Source organism: Engraulis encrasicolus, chromosome 2, assembly GCF_034702125.1.
Source record: "Engraulis encrasicolus isolate BLACKSEA-1 chromosome 2, IST_EnEncr_1.0, whole genome shotgun sequence".
Taxonomy (NCBI): Eukaryota; Metazoa; Chordata; class Actinopteri; order Clupeiformes; family Engraulidae; genus Engraulis; species Engraulis encrasicolus.
The window spans coordinates 1,001,839-1,018,619 of NC_085858.1; the positions used below are offsets into that span (position 1 = coordinate 1,001,839).

Genomic DNA, 16,781 nt, shown 5'->3' on the forward strand with positions numbered 1-16,781 from the left:
TACACCACAGGCACACGATGAATACGATAAGAAGGATAAACAACAAGCTCCTCAAAGCTGGAACAGAGTCTCGCTGCTGTCAGAGCAGAGCACAGACTGGGATGCGCTTGTGACAGATTATGTAGCTCAGTCCAACAACAGATTCCAACCCACACTCACATAGCCCAAAACCCACAAGACACATCACTCACAATTTCAAGCACGTTGAACTGTTAGCTCTAAAATGACTAGCACAAATCTCACACACATCAGGAGCGAGATTTAGTACTAGTGCTGAAAGACAGCTTGTCTAGATGCAATCCATTTCTCAATGCGTTTAATTTACTTTGAGATAAATGTATGCTCTATTATTAGTATCTCTACTTTACGGTTACAAGGATAAAGGCCAATAATGAAGGCAGTTTGTCTAAAGAGTCAAGTACGGTAGTAAGAAACTGGGATTCATTTTGTATCGATAAGTTGATTCACTGTCATAAAAAAGGTTTATACAATTCTGGCCTGGTATTAAGGATGGTCGTATTTATGATACACATTTTGACCAGGATGCCACAGAATTTCAGAGATATTAAAAAATGACAGTTGGTAATGGGTGAGAACAACTGACCTGTTATGCCAACATTTGGGCTGCAGGTCTGACTAGTACTATTCCAGATTTTCCTCCTCATACTCCTACTACTCCAACTTCTACTACAGTGGATGCTACTGCTGCTACTTATATCCAAGGGTGTATTACTACTACTGCTACTACTATAGGCCTCGATACTACCACAGGTACTGCCACTACCACTATCACTACTCCAGATCCTACCTACTACTAACTACTACTACTACTCCAGGTCCTACTATTGAGAATGATACTATTACAGACCAAAATAGTACTACTACTACAACTACAGGTCTTACTGCTGTACTACTACTATTCCAGGTCTTTCTACTGTACTACTACTATTCCAGGTCCTCCTCCTCCTCCTCCTCCTCCTCCTCCTCCTCCTCCTCCTACTACTACTACTACTGGTACTGGTACTTTTGCTGCTACTGCTTCTACTACTATAACAACAACAACTACTACTACTACTAGTAGTAGTAGTCCTAGTCCTACTACTACAACTACTAATACTCCAGGCCCTACTTCTACAGCAGGTCCTACAACTATTCCAAGTGCTACTACACCGATCCTACTAATACAGTACAATTGCAAAGTCAACATCTAAATAAAGCTGTAGTTAGCAACAACAAAAAAACACCAACCAAACTTGAGCTCCAGGTTCTTCTCGAGCTGGTCGAGCTTCTCTGAGAGCTTGCCCAGCATGGAGCGCAGGAAGGAGATGTCCTGGTCCTTCTGGGCCAGCGTCACCTGCATCTCGTGGAAGCGGTCGTCCGTCTGCTGCAGGAACTCCTTGAGGCCCTCAAACTTGCACACCTCCAGGTGGGTCTCGTAGGTGTCCTGGTTGCCGATGAAGGTGCACCTAGCAAAAACAAAAGGACATGACCAGAATGCTTGAGGTTAGTGGAGTAAACCTTTTTTTATTTTATTTTTAAAAGCCTCAATACTTTCAGGGGGCATATTATAGGCTATGTATTAAAAATGTCATAGACTATATTATTAATATGTAAACAATATATAAAAATACTATAGGCTATGTTTTGCTACAGGTTATAAGCTGCTTTTATACTACATACTTCATTAATTATATTATCCACTATTGTATTTATATTATTCACTTGCCTGGTGTAGTGCCTTAAGTCAGAAATGAAAATGAATAGGCCTAGAACTATAGGAAATTAGATCGTGAAATCATCATGAAGACAAATTTTTATTTAGGCCTATATCAACCTGGAAATAGACAGAAATGCTCATCCTGCCCAAGTCATTTAGAAAATAATGAGTCTACATCTACCTAAGCACAACAGTCGAAAGCTCCTGTAAAAATGATTGTGTTTTGTCATTAAGTGGTCGTTGCTGGAGAAAAAAAAAAAGTTGAAGAGGAGTACACTACTCGACGCATAGGCCTAGTGTGACACCCACTCAAGGGGATGCGACAGGCTGAGCCTTATTTTGTGTGGCAACGATCTGACTGATTTGAAAGAGCCACAGAATACTTTTCTAAATATTTTGTTGCGCTGCCGTTTATATTTCAAAACAATTATTTGGCTCACGGTTATCTGCACATAGCCTTTCAGTGCAAGGGACTAATTCACTCGCAGGTGCACCTTTGCTGCTCAAAATGTCGGGGCTTTTTATCACAAACTATTTTATCACAAAACTTGGATGAAGTGAAACATATTTATCATTGTCACAATGTCTGTTTGCACTAGTATGTTCCGAGCCCAACCAGGGTCTGCACAAACAGTTATATGTCAAATATTTGTCAGAATCCGACCAAGCCTGTCGGGCTTCGATCTATCTGGGTTCTATACTCTAAACTCACACAAACCAAACAGCTGCTTCAGACAAGAAACCGCAGGCCGGCCCATGAAGAAGCAACAAAGTGACGACAAAAGTCAGAGAAGACGAAGCGAAACGATGCGATGCATTGCACAATGTGGTGGGCTTGGCCTGATTTCAAGTTCAAGTTCAAGTGATTTTACTTGTCACATACATGGTATTGTAGCAAAATGATGATGGAGTCATCAGCTCTGCATCTTAAGAATTAAAAAATAAGAAATAAGTAAAAAAAAATCTAAAAAAGTCTCTGTTCAGCAGTCACACGCCTGGGGGAACTTTTCGTCATTCTTTTTGTACTGGCCTGAGTGGTTCTGAAGTTGTCTGCAGGACTTAAGTAAGGTGAACATGTTAGAGCTGGGGTTCCTTTGCTCACCCGTATTTGGAGTGGGGACACTTGATGTGCTCGCACTCCTTCAGGTGGGCCTCCAGGTTCATGGTGAGCAGCGGAGGGCAGCTGGGGTTGTTGGGGCAGCGCACCGGCCGGTAGTCGCAGCTCACCTCATGCTCTCTGCCATCGGGTGGGGGTGGGTGGACATGGGGAGACAGAAATAAAAAAGATTAACCCATTTTAGCCTGAATACACATATACGCTGCATATATGCTACGGTTCTTGAGATTTGAGGGATTTTATTAAAAATACGGGTACGTTAGAGTTGATTGAACACATTCTAATGCAAAATGAGGGTCCTAGCTTTGAAATGCAATTTATTTCATGTTTGTATGTGCTTCGGAGGTTGAAAAAAATTAGGATTTAATAGGATTTAATGCATAGTGTCCTACCCTCATATGTAAACCTTCGCCAGTCTGTTTCTCCCTTAATATTGGTGTCAGATTCACAGAAATGCAGTTCTGGGGTGCTACCTTGCTACTAAACAGCCACAGCAAGTATGATTGAAATCCGTGTCGGTCGGGTCCCAAAGTGTCTGATTTCACGTGAAATGACCCACTTAAGCAATGAAACCTCCCAAACTAAAATGATTGGTGTTTCAGATTAATTGTCCAAAAACTGTAGCTGAACTTATGAAGGGTAGGAGGATAGCAGGGTTTCAGTCATGTGACGACGAGGACGGTAGATGGTAGGCCCTGTGACCTCACATGAAACCCTGCTATTAACTTCCTTCATCTATCCAGGAATGGCTGAGCACAGCTGCTGCTGACAATCACAAATGCACGCACACACACATGCACGCACACACACGCAGACACACATACTGTACCAACTGATGCACATGCAGCAATGCACAAACTCATATACAGTAACTGCAGACATGAACGCACACACTGACTACTGAATACACTTGCAGCGAGCCACCCAGATTCATACACAAACGTGCATCAACTGGGACGGAAACACTACACACACACGCACGCACACACACAAGCACACACACACACACACACACACACACACACACACACACACACACACACACACACACACACACACACACACACACACACACACACACACACACACACACACACACACACACACACACACACACACACACACACACATACACACACACACACACACACACAGGACAGAGTCGATACAGATCCTGCAGACTCACTTCCGGGTGCTGAGTTTGATGGTGAATGGGCATCCTAGGGGGTCCACCTCAAAGGCACCAGCCTTCCCGGAGGCTGCAGGCCCACAGCCGTACTTGCAGTGCACAAAGAGCTCGCCGATCTGCTCCGCCACAGCAATGTTGTTCACAACCACCGTTAGCTTGGAGTTGTCAACCGGACACTTCTCTGGAGGGGTGTGAGATAAATGGAAGCGAAAGAACAGAGACGAGAGAGAGAGAGAGAGAGAGAGAGAGAGAGAGAGAGAGAGAGAGAGAGAGAGAGAGAGAGAGAGAGAGAGAGAGAGAGAGAGAGAGAGAGAGAGAGATTATACATTCACACATTCACAGGTCTACGAGGACTGCACTGTAGCAGGCGAAGACAGAGGTGGAAGTTGAGGTTGCGTTGCAAGTGTTAACCCTCCGCAGAGAGGAAATGTGTACATATTGTACATCCTCTTGGGTGTAAAGTGCAACCGAGACGCTGAATCACTGGAGTTTTTAAAGTGGCAAAGTATGTACAGTCATTTTTTGTCGTTTATTTTCAAAATGTATGCTGTCCATTCACAAAGTTGATATTTTACTGAGTGATGGACTCGTATTTAACCAAAGTACAGAATGTTTTGGTGCCAAAGATGCCAATGGCTGGTGACTCAAAATTGTGGAAGAGATTCACCTGCAGTATTCATGCATGAAAAGTGTGAATTTCCCAGTCATAATTGGATACTTCGAAATTAACGGTGGTGGTAAATACAGAACATGAAAAACATGAAAACATTTGTGAATGGGGAGCATAAATTCTGGACATAATCTAAGAAGAATTATACACTACATTTTAACACATATAAAAATTGTTAGAAGAGGGTTATGAATATATACAGTACATTGACATATAAATATGTCATGATGTTAGTATTTTATACCAAATATGCATTCAAACAAAATAGACACACACATTAATTCTTACAATTAAAGACTTTTTCGTACCTGAAGTCAAGGCACATCGCCTGCAAAAGGTGTGCTGTGGGGGGAAAAGGGGAGGGGGGGGGGGGGGTGTCAGACAATGGAACAACAGAGAGATAACACAGGACACAGAAAGGGTGACAGAGGGAGAGGTGGGAGACAAAAAGACATGTGAATGTTAATTAAATGCCAAAGTGACCAGTTGAAGCGAACACTCCTATTGGGCAGCTAGTTTTCCCCCCCAGAGGCAGTTAGCAGCTCTGGTATAACTGGGTCAATGAGGAGAGTTTCCCTAGACACACACAGGCGGGAAATCAATACAGGGCGCTGGGCGGGCACAAGCACATGACAACCACCCACCTCCTCATCATCCCCAACCTCAGCCCCACACTAACACCAGAGTGAGGGGGGGGCAGAGAGAGAGAGAGAGAGAGAGAGAGAGAGAGAGAGAGAGAGAGAGAGAGAGAGAGAGAGAGAGAGAGAGAGAGAGAGAGAGAGTCAATGAAAGCCAGAGGTGGGGATCAGTAAAAAGAGAGAATGGTAACGATATTGGATCGATATGAGAAATGGCGATACTCAGAGTCACAGTACTGCATCGTGATTTAAGATTTAAGATTTAACTTCGTTCAAAGTTTTGTAACCCTTCAGTCCAGAAAACGACCAAATGATTTGAAGTGATGGAGCTTCAAATGAGATACATATCAGAAATAGTGGGGCGTATCGAACCAAAAAAGCGTGATACGAAACGAATCGTGGGTTGAGTGTATCGTTATAGCCCTATTATTTACACCCCTATTTGTTAAGTGCCGACTGACCCCACAGGTGGTGATGACGGGGTCCTTGAAGACACTACAGCAGAGCTGGCAGCACAGCTTCACCGAGGGCTGCTCCGCAAACACCTGGGGCTCCTGCAGGGGGCAGAGAAGTGTTGGTTAAAGGTGCACTTTGTACTATTTTCAGCAGTTTCTTTCAAGAATTCATGCTGCCCATTCACAAATGTAATCGTTTTCACGAAAGCCACCATCACGTATTCATTATGACAGAGAGAATTGCACTTTTCATAAATGAGGTGGATCTTCTCCATGTCAGCCCTTTTGAAATTCCATAAATACATTTTTGCTGCGAAATTCACTGTACTTTGGTAATACGAGTAAATATTACTTTATTACTTTGTAAATATTTACGAAAAGATCAAATTGGCAATAGGCAGTGCAGTTTCAATGAGCAACGTAGTTGCAATACCTTCTCTGGTCACAATCCTACACAGTGCACCTTTAATAATAAAAACAATAATAACATCTGATTTTATAAAGCTTAACAAAAACTCATAAAGGAAAAAAAATCAGAAAAAAACAAGCATACAGTAAAGGAAAATTTAATGAAAAGCAGAAGAAAGTGTGAAAGAGTGAAAGAGAGAACAGGAGAGCAAGGTAGAGATAGAGAGAGAATGAAAGAGACAGAAGCCTGTGTGATTGACTAAAGTTTTCAAGTGTGTGTATTGTGTGAGAGAGAGAAGGAGAAAACACAAGACCAAAATGAAAGAGAGTGCTGTTTCAGCCCTGCCATTTACAAGGCCAGGGTGAAGGACTCACCGCGTCCTCCTCTTCCTCGTGCAGAGAGAACGTGGAGCGCAGAGACATGTTGGACTCGGAGTGCAGCGAACGCACAGAGATGGCCGAGTCCGAGCGGCGAGGGGTGCTGATGGGGGGCTAGAGAGAGAGAGAGAGCGAGCGAGAGAGAGAGAGAGAGAGAGAGAGAGAGAGAGAGCGAGCGAGAGAGAGAGAGACAGAGAGGAGAAGGGGAAGGTGTGAAGGATAGAAGAGGAAAAATATTGGGTGAAAAACATAAAGAAACCAATGGATGAGACGGAAAAGAGAGAGATAGAGAGAGACAGAAAAGGTGCAGATAGAGAGACAGAGAGGTGTAAAGGAAGAGAGAAAATGGGAAGAGGATGAGAAGGGGAGAACAGGGCTGAGCACAGTGGCACTGGGAGCAGGGACAGGCCCCACTGTGCAGTGTGACATGAGAACAATGGAGCCCGGAGCCTGCTGTCACCCACACATGAAGCACAGCATGGAACTTACACAACGACATGGCCCATAACTTGGCCTTTACAACGCGCTGTCTATTATATTGGACTAGTATTTATATACAGTCCATTACGTTGTAATATGTATGCTATATTTGTGTGCATTTATTTGAATGATACATCTCAATACGTTGAATGTATAGATTCAAACTCTGAGAACTTGGCCAATAAACTCCTGATTTTGGGAATACGTAGGCCTATAAATTCCAATAATGACCGTTACCACGAGGCAGCCGTGGTGTAATGGTTAGGGAGTTGGGACTGCAGATCACACAGTTGCAGGTTCAATCCCCACCGCAGTCCATGGCTGAGGTGTTTCTTGAGCAAGGCATCAAACCCCACACTGATAAGGGGACGGACTTTAACCAATACCCTGTAAATAACGGTAAGTCGCTTTGGATAAAAGTGTCAGCTAATTGTAATGAATGTATTATATATGATATTACACAATCTATAAAAATAACATCACAAAAATGCTGAGCTGTGCTGAATTGTACCACATATTAGCCCAGGGCTGGGGAACCTCTTTCATTGGAGGAGCCACTTCAAATTTCCCGGGCCGTAAAAGTCTTCCAAGGGCCGTACTATGAACACAAACCATGATTTCCCCCTGCACTTTAGGTCTATAATAAAGGCAGCCACTTTTAAATCAGACCCCACCGTCTGTAGGTCCCCTGAATATAACTTAATTGTTCAGGGAAATCCTTTACAAAATATGTAAATACATTTTTCATGTCAAGCTTCATAAAATTTAAATTATATCGGGGGCCAGATAAAACAGCCCCAAGGGCTGTGCACAGCCCTCGAGACATAGGTTCCCCACCCTTACATTAGATTCCAATATTGTGCCCTCAAACAAAATCAAAAAGGCAGTAACTACATTGTTGAAATGATGACTTTACATATATATTAAAATATGAAGCTAAACAAAATTACTGATTTAGAAACTAAATTGTCATATAAAGTAACAAAACCGCCACCTGTCAGTAATCTACCTAAAACTACTTAGGTGGGGCAACAGGATCATTGTAAAGTCACTGTACTCAGTTCAAAGCCATGCATAGTCACTGCCTTTTTGCTTTTGTAGGGCAGAGTAGACAGCCAAACAACAGCATAATACTTTGAAATGCCTGGCTGGCATGGCATTGGGTTGGCATGTTGCATCCAGCCAGTGCTCAGTACTGATCAGTGTGCCAGTCAGACAAACACGGTTCTGCTGACACATCACAAACAGCAGCGGTGGAACAGGGCCAAGAAGAACGTAGTATAGGCGCACCAATCAGACAGAGCAGAGCAGCGCAGCACAGTGCTTCTAAAACGCTCTGGTACACCAGGGAGATAGGAGGCTTATGTCTGACTGGCTTATGGCAATTCATTCTGGGGCTGAAATGGTATGACCTGACAGTTTTGGATGACCTCCGCCTGTGTGAAGATGATGTCTGACCCTATTTCAAGGCCAAAATCCACTTCCACGAGCCAGCAGAGCAACAAACCCATGACTGCTGCACACTGTGACAAGTTCGCCATAATTTACACATTAAAAAAGATAGTGATATTAAGAACATTGAACAAGCTGGTGCACATTCTCTATGCATCAGTGATAATAGGTACATTAAGTGGGCAGCCGTATTATGTGAACCCATTATGTGATGTGATGGGGAAAGCGATAAGGAGGCATTAGCCATTGGTTACCATGTCATCATCGTCACGGGGAGAGTAGGTCAGAGTGCTGGAGGATGAAGGGGTCCTGCGGTGCTGCTTGAAGCTGTTGGAGGTCTCCCCTACAGGAAAACATACACACCGCGCGCGCACACACACACACGCACACAGACACGCACACGCACATGCACACGAACACGCACACACACACGAACACGCACACACACGCGCGCGCGCACACACACACACACACACACACACACACACACACACACACACACACAATTTTAGCACTCTCAGCTTTATTGTTTAAAAGCACTGGAGAGGAGAAGAAGAGATGGTGAGGGGAAGGGAAGGTAATAATAACATTAGGAAGGTGGCGTAAGCTTATAAAGCGTAGAGTTTAACCCTCGGGTCTGCGAACACACATCCTCAACAACACGCATCTTCCCCAAATCAGGTGCAGCAGCTGGCAGCCGCTGCCAAAGCGGGGCTCTTCCACAGGATGCAGCCGACCCCACCATGACCTCCTCCTCTCTGGCACCACGCCTGCTGCGGCTGGGCCCTAGTCACATTCATTGGCTACATCTAGAGCTGTAACAATTTTGTATCGAATCGAGAAATTGTGATATGCAGACTCATGACACTGTACCGTGATGCAAGAGGGCAGTATCGTGATGCCCTTTCAATGTTCTGTCATCCTTCTGTCCAGAAAACAACCACATGATGTGATGGTGCTTCCAAGCTTCAAATCATCCTTTTCATTCTACTTTGACTTTTTTTAACAAAATGGTGGGGTGCATCGAACCACAGGTTAAGCATCGTAATACAAAAACGAATCGTGAGATGAGGGTGTATCGTTACAGCCCTAGCTACATCACATTACACTTAGCCGAGCATTTTATACAAAGAGACTTACACAATACAGTGTAAGATGGGAAGGCATAGCATGTCAGGAATACAGAGTAAGCAACATGGGCTAGGCCTAGGTCTGGCCATAGGCCTGGACGAGGGCAGTCGGGGTGGCAGGCAGCCCACTGGGGCTTAACTGCTGCCAGCTGTTGCTTGTCTCCTGTTGACCTTCCCCACCCTTCCCAGCAGCTGCAGTAACAAGGCACTCGCTCAGGTTCAACTCCATAAGGTGCTTGTCTGATTCTTTTTGTGACCTCCCAGGTGTCTCAGAGCCTACCTCCTTCCCTCCTCCCTCGCTCGCTCCCTCGCTCGCTCCCTTGCTCGCTGACTCACTGGTGCCCTGCGGTCGGTGTTGGAGGTGGGGTTGCCAAGTTCAGTGTGAACATCTGCATCCCTGACCACTCAGCAGGGGGTTTCTTTCACTGACACATTTACAATTGTTAACATTGTATAAGTACCCAGTGCTGACTGTAGGTGACGACCCTCCGCGCAGGGCAGCAAAATCAACCTGATATATTTAAGTTCGGCTATGATCAGACAGAGACACACAATTGGATTTAGTATTCCACGTCCATGTTTTACTCTACCCTGCACACGACGATAAAATATCTTTGTGCCCTTGTTGAAATAGCAAAACATTGTGCTGCTGGTATGAAACATCTGATCTGTGTCTTTGTTGTACCCAATGCTACATAGGATTAAACCCAGCAGATTAATTTGTACTTAACTTTTAAAAGGTGCAACAGCATTACTAATTTTATAGAAAAGCACAAGAGGAATGCCTCACCTTTTGAAACTGGAGCAACTGCCGAAAACGTAGGTCCAAAAGTCGCTTCCATTCTATTCTGTTGGACATAAAAAAGAAAGCGTGATGTTTTTGTGGAGTATGGCCCATAAACAAGATAGCCAAGTCATCAAGAAAACACGTTTGGCCTGTAGCAATATCCGCATGACGCATTTCGGCGAGCTGAACACTTTCATGTTGCATGGGTGAGTACTGTAGCTATTTCACTGCCAGTATAAGCAACAAGCAAGAAGCAATTGCATTAGTCGAGCAGTAATTCTCAAACTGTGGGCCTGGGCCCACTGTTGGGCCCAGAAGGTATTCTAGGTATTCCCGTTCTAGGTATTCTAGTTTTAGAAATAATTTGGGACCTGAACATTTGGTGGGCCCCCGGACATTTGTACACATTTTCAGTGGGCCCCAAGTTAGAAATGTTGGTTGGAAACCCCTGCATCATCTTATCCCCCTGATTTCATTCAAGACATTCCCATTTCTACAGTCAATAGAATTAAAACTTAACCTAACTTTACAGGCCAGGGCACAAACCCTATTTCAGTACAAGCATACAAGGCATTTTCTCTTTATTTTTATTTTTTTTCCAAAATTCAAATGACTGATTTTTTGCAAATTGATTGTAACAAATATAATGTGTTACCAAGGAAATGTGCCTGATTTGCATTCTGTCTAAGGTCTAGTGACCTTTCAGCAGGAAACCGTCATGTCCGCCCACCCTTATTATCCACGGTTACAAGGGCGGCACCATTAATGTTTGGGTAGAAGACATTTCCTAGCAGATTAAGATAAAGCCTGTACTTTTCCAGGACTCATGTGACATCAGGTGAACGCACCTTTAGGAGACCTGTGGTTAGGAGACTTTTAGGAGACTTTAGAATAGAGAGAATAAAGGGAGCAGTTCCCTTAGCAATGTGGATGGCGGTAGCGCACATCGTATACAAGCAGCCAACAAATGCCACAGAAAGAGAAGGAGGATGGGAGAACGCCCCCTTAGGAGACTGAACTTGAGCACACTCTTTTGCACTGGGTAGGAGGGGTTTGATTTATCTTACTCTACTAAAAGCTGTTTGCCAAAATTATGCAAAAGTAGCAGAACAGAAATGCTGTCGTAGCCCGCAAATTGTTGAAATGGGCAGGGTTGGTGAGTATGGTGATAGGGTGGATACTGTTCTACATGGCAGGTGTTTTGTTGCCTTAGAGCTCTACCTTGTGAACATGTAAAAGTTTTGCGTTGTTCCTTATGTGCGCACTTTCGTTCTGCTCCCCCATATAGCACTATGCAGTGAGCAAGTGAATGTTTCCGACTCAACCTCTCCTCTTGTTTAAGTCAAGTCAAAGGGTACGTTATTGTTAAAAATCTAAGTAACGGGGTTAGCACAGAAGATTGAAATTCCATTTGACCAGTCTCCTGTGCGGTTTAACTAAATGTATAGCTAAGACATTGACAATAACTTCTCTCGCTCACACACACACACACACACAGTGAATTTAAAGACTCTTGGCCTTACCCCGTTGATGTCGTCTGCTGAGGAAACACTGGTGATGGGGATGACGCCGGTGGTGGCGGCAGTCGCGACCGCGGCGCCTCCTGACAAACGATTGTAGCGAGTGTTCTTACTGCAGCTCATAATCCAGCACAGGTCCTGGGGAGTGAACTCGGGCAGCCTGGGGATTCAAGCAGCCAAATAGATGGCCCAACGTGAGGACAGACATGAACAAATACATACCCGTCCCACACAGAGACACATGCGGCTCTGGATCCCCCCACATAGCTTAAGAGGGCCCCAACAGGGGCATCTGCTGTGACAGAAGAAGGCCCCTTTCACAGCAGGATAACCTGACCAGCTACATACTTGGTATATAAATAACATGGCAGTCGCCATCCAAATGCAATTTTCTCTCATAGGAAGTTGGCATTACTTCCACATAACATTTCGAAAGCAGAAAGCCCAACTGAGAAACTCCAACTCCCATTGCCATTGTGACACAGCACTTCAGAGCACACAAGTGTTCACTGCACACTGCACACAATTTATGCCTCACCCGCGTAAAGAGGCAGCCCCTAATGGCGCCCTAAGGGAGCAGTGCGGCGGCTGGCGGGACGGTACCATGCTCAGGGTACCTCAGTCATGGAGGAGGATGGGGGAGAGCACTGGTTAATTACTTCCACTGGTTAATTAACCCCCTCCGCCGACCCCCAGCCTGGCGGTTTGGGAGTCAAACCGGCAACCTTTGGGCTACAAATCTGACGCCTTAACCGCTTACCCATGACTGCCTCTAATTTCTGTAGTATTTATGTATTACAAGAAGGGGCCTTCTATCAGAGATCATGAATAGAAAAACGTGTGCATTAAACAAAAAATTATCTAACCATTTATTACTGAAAGACAAAACGACCAAAACCTTCTTACATGTCTGATGACAGAATGTTCACGGTAATACTGCATCAAAATACTCATTTTAAATTTTCAAATGATTACTTTTCCCTGATGCCAATAATTAACTAGAACTGCCACATTTACATCATGTTTTTCAAATAAAGAAATTGGAATTAAATAGTTCTGGATTAAAAGTATTCTCCTTCGTGCTAACATGAAGCATCTTCACTTTATTCTAATCAATGTGATCTGGTGCTCAGAAAACGTTTTGATTGGACAGAGAATGCAAGGGTTGTGTCAGCATTGTTGCGTCTTGTGTCATCGCCTAGCTATGCGCATGTCTGGAATGACCGGAATTGTTTCAAAGCAAACTTCGCTGTGTAAAAGCGTACCAAACCAGTACCGTCACTATTTACAATGGCAGAACAGTTCTAGAACCTCTACTGCAGGGGTATTAAATTAGATTTCAATGAGGCCATTCATATTCCTCCCAGCAAAGGGGCCGAAATGTATGTATGTATTATGGTTGCTGACTGCCAATGAAAAAAATATGGGACACTTCATTGAGGTGGGGGGTCTGGGGGTCCTCCCCCATAAAGTTTTGAATTTCTTAAATGTAATTTCCTGCATTTTTACGTCCCGTGTCCTGTTTCAGCTCGATACGGAACCCGTACTTTTATTTCTAAATTCCGAAAAAAGATTCCATATTTCAAGGGGCTTGTGGGGGGCCAGAGCTTTGCCATCCAAGGGCCGCATCTGGCCCCAGGGCCGCCATTTGAATAGCCCTGCTGTAGTGTGAAAAAGGCTATAGCTCAACACTGTGCCTTGTTTATACTGCCCATTCCCTTCGTGGGAATCAGCATGTAAGAGCCATACAGTACTTGATCTTCAAATGTGTCAAGATTGTACAAACATTTACAATTCTATGTGTTTATTCTGTCCAAACAAACAATAAAAGTGCCATGCCATTAATACACAACAACCAACAAGTTGACTTCAGATCAGAACAGTGATCCGACTGGCCTGGGCAACTAGAACAGTGATCCGACTGGACTGGGCAACTAGAACAGTGATTCGACTGACCTGGGGAACTACCACATTTTGTAGACGTTTACAAAAGGTTGAGTGTCCATCCAAAACAGTTGTGTGCAGTGTGCACTTATGTGCTGTGGAGTGCTGTGTCACAATGACAATGGGAGTTGGAGTTTCCCAGGTGGGCTTTCACTTCACTTCACAATTGCAACTACATTTCCCATGCGCAAATTTGGTCTTTTTATCAATATTTATTAAGTAATATGTTTACTGGTCTGGCAGGACAGTAGGCTAAGTTTTGCAGCTAACGATGTCCATTACTGGAAATTCAAAATGGCAGACACAGAGAAGATCAACCTTTTTAAGTAGGCCCTATAATATGAAAAATGTAATTTTCCCAGTTATAATCAATACTTAGAAATTGATAGAAAATACTCATGAAAAGATAACATTTGTGTACTGGCAGCATGCATTCTGGAAATAAAAATACAATAAATATTAGGGATACTCAAAACAAAAACAAAAAACAATTGTGGCAACTTCCAAAGCTCTCCACAGTTCTTGCGAATGATGCGAACAGAAAGGCATGCAGGTCAGGTCATCTGGGGAACCACTGCCTTCAGCCAATAAGACTTCAAGAAACGTAATCCTCTCCCTACGTCATTACTTTTGTCTGAATTCCCGTCAGTGGCACTTGGACACGGGGGCGGAGGACTCGAGTCCAGTCCTATGGGGGAAAGTCACCCAGCCAAAACATTGACAACTAGAACTAGCAAGAGCGTGGACAGTGGACCATAAACGTCCCGTTGGATAAGTACTTAAAAACATAACGAAAGGGGGACTGTGGCGTATATTTTCGTTTCATCCATCGAAGTAGACTAAAAGCAGCTCACCAATCCAACACTCAAAATCACAAGTGGCGATCTAAACTTTTCATTCCACGTAGTTCTACATTGCGTGTGTGGGTTAGTTTAGACGTGCTTTGTAAAAGTAACATGGAATGCTTTGACCAAGCAATCAGCTAACACTTCGTTTCAAAGAAAAAGCATATGGTGATTGAACTAACTGTCGTTTGATTTAAAGAAGATGACCAATGAAGAACATTTCAGTAATAGGCCTACCCTCAACTCGGATATTGGCATGAGGATGGCGCAACGAACATGAAGAAAAAGTAGATGGCGTAGCCTCAACCCAGTCATGAACCCCATTTACTCAATGCATTCCCGACGGTGACATTGTACGGTAGAACAATATTAATAATCATCTTTAAAATATGTGTTACAATCAATCTACAAAGTTGAAATCGACCAGAATGCTCCACTTATAATATCTTCCCTGCGTTTACGGTAGTTAACATTGGCAGAAAGCTAGCATAGACTTGCTATCGCTAAAACCTTTCGTTACAGCGTCCATGCAACCCAGTGTCTAATCCAATCCGCAATCCAACAAGAAAACACAAGCAGAAACACAAACCGTTTCAGTAATGTGGAAGAGACGAATGGCAAATCGAAATATCAAGAATGCTTCTACAGGGGAAAATATCTCACCATTGATGCTACACCACAATCTGCAGATGAATCCTCATCTTCCTCTCTACCACACTTCTCAAACAACAAACTCAGACTCCTGTGAGTTGTAGTACGACCCATTCGGAATGTGGAGTCAGCGCATTGACGAGATGTGTCACTGGACTACAATTTCCCATGGACCATTTCGGTGCGTTCTTTCATCGCGGACATCATTGGTTAGTTTTACAACATTCCGCCCAATTCGCGGTCCTCCATTGGTGAATGTCCACGGCAATCTCTGAACATCACAACATCTGTCCCAATGTGATGGTTCACAGATGTGCCAGCATCTCGCATCCAGCATCCAAGGAGCCACCTTCCTCCAAGCGGCTGCCATAGGCACGTGTTTGATAGTGTGATCCAATAAACGTGTTAGGAGTGTGAGGAGTGGAGACAGAGACGTGGTGTTTTTTTGGACCTGAGGCTAGAACAGGTTTGGGGTGCAGAACATTCCTTCTCTCGTCGTGAGCGTTCCGTTCCATACAGAATCTGGTGCGTCGCGTTCATACATTTGCTTGCATCAAATTGTGCAGGCATTGTAGGAAATTGCCAACAACGTGATTGGCGCACACATATGGACAATATAGGCTACATCCCACGCATTGACAATTAATATACAATATGCTCCAGTTTTAAACAAAATAGCCTATGCTATAGGGCGACGATGCGCAATAAGCGAGTCTTAGGCCTAGGCCTATTTATTTGCTGCCATGCATGTGCGAACTCGCAGATCCAGTCAATCGGTTTCTTGCAAAATCCATCTTTTTAATGAGCTAGTGCTGTCCTCATCAGGTTACTTACAACTCCAGGCGTCTTATGTTGAGACAGTGGACCAGAAAAACACCCATCTCAAGATAACACCTCAGTAAATGTTTAGGAACAGATCTCGGATGTTCTTTCACTCTTCTATCATTGAAATTATACTACCACTACAGCACCAATAAAGGTTACAGCGAGAGACTGTATGCACTAATGCACTGTAAATAGATAAGAAATAGCTAAAAAGACACCAGTGGCACGCTGGCACCAGATGTCTTCCCTTTTTATTACAGCGAGTCTGAGTTGTTTTCTAACAGCAGAGGGTGCTGTTTGTCCAGTCACTGTCACGTCAAGTCAAGCTTACTTTATTGTCAAATTCTTCTATAGCCTAGCCCAGTGGGACCGCGACCCACCAGTTGAGAAAAACTGGTCTAGCCTACTAACTGAGATATGATTTGAATTGAACCCGTGTTACACTCCAGATGTGCAATATAAACTGAACAAATATGCGGTGTATTTATATGTTGTATTCAACACACGCACACAAATACGACACACACACGCACGCACACACACACACACACACACACACACACACACACACACAC

The 16,781-nt window shown here is 43.9% G+C and overlaps 1 protein-coding gene across 2 annotated transcripts in view; it reads right to left on the reverse strand.

Annotated features, from left to right (window-relative positions):
- Nucleotides 1–15,825, reverse strand: part of traf7 (TNF receptor-associated factor 7) — a 30,242-nt gene extending 14,417 nt beyond the window's left edge. Inside the window, exons 1-10 of one of the 2 annotated variants that reach the window (XM_063219355.1) lie at nt 15,394–15,825; nt 11,945–12,101; nt 10,425–10,482; nt 8,759–8,847; nt 6,570–6,686; nt 5,793–5,885; nt 5,002–5,035; nt 4,021–4,204; nt 2,820–2,954; nt 1,249–1,466 (exon numbers count right to left, since the gene is read on the reverse strand). In XM_063219355.1, the coding sequence (XP_063075425.1) occupies nt 1,249–1,466; nt 2,820–2,954; nt 4,021–4,204; nt 5,002–5,035; nt 5,793–5,885; nt 6,570–6,686; nt 8,759–8,847; nt 10,425–10,482; nt 11,945–12,064 (1,048 nt within the window). In that variant the 5' untranslated portion in view covers nt 12,065–12,101; nt 15,394–15,825. Of the gene's footprint in view, nt 1–1,248; nt 1,467–2,819; nt 2,955–4,020; nt 4,205–5,001; nt 5,036–5,792; nt 5,886–6,569; nt 6,687–8,758; nt 8,848–10,424; nt 10,483–11,944; nt 12,102–15,319 lie in introns of both variants that reach the window. The other variant, XM_063219364.1, reaches the window with a different exon arrangement.
- Between the last annotated feature and the right edge of the window lie 956 nt (nt 15,826–16,781).